The 5281-nt window shown below is 47.9% G+C and overlaps 1 protein-coding gene across 1 annotated transcript; it reads left to right on the top strand.

Annotated features, from left to right (window-relative positions):
- The first annotated feature begins 551 nt into the window (after positions 1 to 551).
- On the top strand, positions 552 to 1994 carry LOC137665295 (endogenous retrovirus group K member 24 Gag polyprotein-like). The gene has a single exon (XM_068404167.1). It carries the CDS (start codon positions 552 to 554, stop codon positions 1992 to 1994), a length of 1443 nt encoding a protein of 480 aa, XP_068260268.1.
- The last annotated feature ends 3287 nt before the right edge of the window (positions 1995 to 5281 follow it).

The following is a 5281-nucleotide window of genomic DNA, read 5'->3' as shown; positions in this document are numbered from 1 at the left end:
TCAAGAGCTGAAGTCAACAAGCTCTCCAAGCAAGGCCACAGGCCTATCTCCTGTGTGCTTCCCACAGAGCCTCTGCCAGACTTAGCACCTGCAAGGCCACAAGCCAATCTCCTGTGTGCTTCCCACAGAGTGTCTGCATACTTGACAGTAAACATCACTGTGAACAGTGCTGGACTTGGTACCTGCAGGACCATGTTACAGCACAGGGGGATGGTGAAAGGACTGACCAACGGGAGGTTGCAGGGGGGCGCGTGGACAGCGTGTGGCAGAAGTGGGGCAACCAGTCGGGTTTTGCATGGACAGTGCCTGGCTGCATGTATGGAAGCAAATATGTTATAAAAAGGAGCTTTTTTTTGTAATAAACAGCTTATGCTTGATTCACATTGGGTCGTGTGCTGAATCCTTTTCTCCGCAACTGGCGACCCCGACATGATCATCCGGCCGGTGAGACACGTTCGGAAGAAGATTTTACAGGTGGAACAGCGGCGGGCAGAGCTGCTTTACCCAGGGCTTAGAGGACACTGTGGATTTGGTGAGCCACCAGGGGCACGATGGGGGGTACTACAACTAAAGAAGAAAGTACGGTCTTGTCTACGTGGCAGCTTGTCTTGAAACAACGGGGGATAAGTCTCCCGGACCCATCGTTGCGAAAAATGTTGTGGGGGGAAAAGCATGGATGTGATACATCTGCTACTACTGCCTTCAGTTTAACAGTATGGGAAGGATTAGGATCTGCCCTTTTTGAGGCAGCGACAAAGGGAGATAAAACTGCCGCAGAACTGTTAATGACATGGCGTGTAATGAAAGAGACTGTACAAAAAGTAAAGCAACAGCAAGAAAAAAAGGAAAAGAAGGAGGATTTGGAGCCTCCTGTACTAGTACTCAGCACTTCTGTGCCTCCTCCTGCATCAAAGAATGAAGGGACAAATATTCCAGGAGAAGAAAAATCAAAGAAGGTAATGACAGAAGAATCTAAAAGTGTACCGTCAGTTAAGGTGAAGTTGTCAATACCTACCACTCCTCATGCTGTGGCCGAGTATTATAAAGACTTATTGATCACGGGCACCCCAGAATCGGTTGACGAAGGGGTGGTACAGAAGCCCCAGCACATAAAGCGACCAACCTCTGCGAACCCGAGATTGCCACCCTTCAGTGGAGCAACCCCTACGATAACTGAAGAAGCTGCACATCCTTCTCCTTCTGCGCCACCTGCTGACGATGAAGAACTGTCTCAGGCGCTTAGTCGGCTAAGTATTAAAACCCCTCAACCCACACCAGATAAATTACTTAGTTTACCTGGGATTACTGTGTTCCCTCGGCATCCTGGGAAATTTTGGGAGGCTGTAAAATCATCGGCAGCTCTGGAGGGAGAGTGGGAGGTAGTAGAGAAACTGGGAGGCATGGGAGGTGCAGCGGGTGGATCTGGATCTTTTAGTACTGGTCCTTCTTATCCTGTGATTTTCAATGACCCTGCAGCAGGACAGCCTCATCCACATGTTCCTTTTTCATGGAAGGTGGTACAAGATCTACAAAGAAATGTAGCTCGATATGGGGTGAATTCTCCCCCATGTATGCAAATGTTAAGGCTTTTGACAATGGAAACTTTGACTCCTTGGGATTTTAAGCAACTAGGGAGGATAATTTTTCAACCTGTGCAATTTTCGGTGTTTATGTCAAATTGGAGAAGTGCATGTGAAACGCAAGCTGTAATAAATTTTCAACTCAACCAGAATGACCCTAGGCATGGTAATGGCATGGATGTTTTAATGGGAGAGGTTAAATTTGCTAATCCTAGCCATCAGGCTCAATGGGACCTTCTTATCCTGAAAAAAATAAAAATGCTGGGTATGAATGCAATTGTAAAAACTGCACAACTGGCGTCCCCAATACACATATATACTACCGTAAGACAAGGACCCAAGGAGCCCTATTTATCCTTTGTTGAGAGGCTACAAGAAGCAGTTGAAAAGCAAGTTTTTGATGTTGATTTATGAGATACTCTAGTTAAGCAATTAGCTAGGGATAATGCTAATGCTGATTGTCAAAAAATCACTGAAGCTTTATCTGGAGAGCCAGATTTGAATGCTATGATAAAGGCATGTCCAAAAGCGGGTACTGTGGAACATAAGGCTCAAGTTATGGCTGCGATTAGAACTCGGGACATGCAATGTTATAGATGTGGGAAAAAAGGACACAGTAAAACACAGTGTTCAAGGAATGAAGGCAAAAGGATTCGACCTAATATGCTATGTTACCGATGTGGAAGGTCTGGACATTTTGTGAAAGAATGTAAAGCAAAGTTGGGAAACGGGTGGAGGATAGTGAATGGGCATGCTCAGACACAAATACCCAAAACTCAGACAGGATTCAAGAATCAGAACTTATCGACACCCTCCATGGGGAGACTTCAGGGGCAGCAGGGATGGATGTATCCACCACCAAGTCAATAATAAGCACGGACATGGCGGTCCATAAAGTACCATTAAATGCAAAGGGACCAATTGGCAAAGGGCTAAGTGCTTTATTAATAGGTAGATCTAGTAGCACAATTATGGGACTTACAGTACATGTAGGGGTGATTGATGCAGATTACACTGGGCAAATATCAGCTATGATCTCTACAGCGACACCTCCTGTAACTATTCCTGCTAATACACGCATAACACAATTGATGATACCATTCAGGAGTGCAGTTGCAAAAACCCTTGAAAATGAAAGAGGAGATCAAGGGTTTGGATCTACGGGACCTCCAGCTGTTTACTGGACACAAGGCACTACTCCAAAAAAGCCAAATTTGATATGCACTATTCAGTCAGCCACACACCCACCCCAGTCCATCACCTTGAATGGAATATTGGACATGGGCACAGATGTTACTTTGATTGCACTAGCTGCATGGCTAAATTCCTGGCCTCTAAAGACTACTACTCAAGGAGTAATAGGGGTAGGTGGCGTTGCTATGGGACTGATTTCAACAGAGGTAGTAACAATCACTAATCCTGAGGGACAGCATGCTACTGTTCGTCCATATGTAACATCTGCACCAATTACCCCATGGGGAAGGGATGTGTTGTCCCAGTGGGGTGTTTGTGTCACCACGGATTTTTTGACAGGGGTCACTGTCTTATTTGGTGTCAAGCAACCTACATTAGCGTTAACATGGACCACCGATACTCGATTGTGGGTGGATCAGTGGCCCTTAACAAAAGAAAAGCTTGATGCCCTCCACCTTCTGGTGCATGAACAACCCACTGCTGGACACATTGAAGAATCACAAAGTCCTTGGAACACTCCTTTTTTTGTAATCAAAAAGAAATCAGGGAAATGGAGGCTATTGCAAGATTTGAGAGCAGTTAATAAGGTAAAAGTTGAAAGCCAGGTTGAAAGGCTTCAAGCCGAAGTAGAAAGGCTTAGGAGAATTAGGGAGGCAGAAATGGAGATAGACTGGTGGAGCCAGGCTCTGCCCTCCCTGCAACAAAAATGGGAGCACCTGCCAGAGAGCTCCCAGGATCGAGGGGCCCCTGTACTCTGCCCCTCTCAGGTGGAAAACAGTAACCTAAATGAAAGGAGTGAGTGGAGGCAAGTTTATGGTCATGGCAAAAGGCGAGTGCCCTCCTTGCCTACCTCACCTCCCAGGTGCCTCTGAGCAATAGATATGAAGCCCTAGTGGAATACAGCCGGTCCAATGGGGATGTGGTGGAGAGGCAACCTGTATCAGAGGTCCCACCACAGTCAGAAAAACCTGACAGGCGTATAGCTACCTCCTCCACAAGGAAGAAGAGAAGAGTTTTAGTGGTTGGAGACTCGCTCCTAAAGGGAACTGAGGGCCCAATATGCAGAGCTGACCCCATCACAGGGAGGTCTGCAGTCTGCCTGGAGCCCGAATCAGGGATATCACCAGGCAACTCCCCAACCTGGTGAAGGCCACAGACTACTACCCCCTGCTGATCTTCCAGACAGGTGGGGAAGAAGCTGCATCCCGTAGTCTGAGGGGGATGAAGAAAGACTACAAGGCCCTAGGACGGTTGGTGAAAGAGTCTGGGGCACAAGTTGTTTTCTCCTCCCTCCTTCCATTTTCAGGTGATGACGTGGGATGGAATAGTAGGATTCTCTCTATTAATGCCTGGCTACGAGACTGGTGCTACAGGCAGGGCTTTGGGTTCTTTGATAATGGCTGGTTTTATAAGACACCAGACCTGACAGTAATACATGGGAAAGGCTTATGTCATAGGGGCAAACGGGTTCTGGGACAGGAATTAGCAGGGCTCATTTGGAGAGCTTTAAACTAGATTCGAAGGGGGATGGGGTAGTAGCTGGGCTTGCACCACTGGGGCAACGGTCTAGTGTTGAGGTAGACCAGGAGGCCTCCCATCCCCCTGGGGTGAAATCGGTGTGCTCAGCTCGCTCCCTGAAATGCCTGTACACCAATGCACGCAGCATGGGGAATAAACAGGAGGAGTTAGAAATCCATGTTCGGTCGGGGGCCTATGTTCTAGTGGCAATTACAGAGACCTGGTGGGACACCTTGCATGACTGGAATGTGGTCATGGATGGCTACGTCCTGTTCAGGAAAGACAGGCCTCTAAGGAGAGGTGGTGGAGTTGCTCTTTATGTGAGTGAGCAGCTAGAATGTATTGAGTTCTGTCCAGGGGCAGATCAGGAGCAAGTTGAGAGTTTGTGGGTGTGAATTAAGGGGCAGGCTGGCAGGGGTGATACTGTTGTGGGTGTCTATTACAGGCCACCAGATCAGGATGAGGAGGGTAATGAGGCCTTCTACAGGCAGCTGAGAGCAGTCTCGCAATTACAGGGCCTGGTTGTCATGGGGGATTTCAACTACCCTGATATTTGCTGGAAGGCCTACTCAGCCAGCCATCCTCAGTCCAGGAGGTTCCTCCAGTGCGTTGATGATAACTTTCTGATGCAAATGGTGGATGAGCCAACTAGGAGAGGAGCGCTGCTGGATCTCGTTCTTGCTAACAAGGAGGGTCTGGTTGAAGAGGTGAAGGTTGAGGGCAGCCTTGGTTGTAGTGACCATGAGATGGTAGAGTTCAGGATCTCATGTGGCAGGAACAGAATAGCTAGCAAAATCACAACCCTGGACTTCAGGAGGGCCAACTTTGGCCTTTTCAAGCAATTGCTAGGGGAAATCCCATGGGACAGGGTACTAGAAGGTAAGGGGGCCCAAGATAGTTGGTTAGCATTCAAGGACTGCTTCTTCCGAGCTCAAGATCAGAGCATCCCAGCAGGTAGGAAGTCAAGAAAGGGTACCAGGAAACCTGCA

Source organism: Nyctibius grandis, chromosome 6 (assembly GCF_013368605.1).
Source record: "Nyctibius grandis isolate bNycGra1 chromosome 6, bNycGra1.pri, whole genome shotgun sequence".
Taxonomy (NCBI): Eukaryota; Metazoa; Chordata; class Aves; order Nyctibiiformes; family Nyctibiidae; genus Nyctibius; species Nyctibius grandis.
Note: the sequence above shows the minus strand (reverse complement) of the source record. Positions and strands in the feature narration are given on the sequence as shown.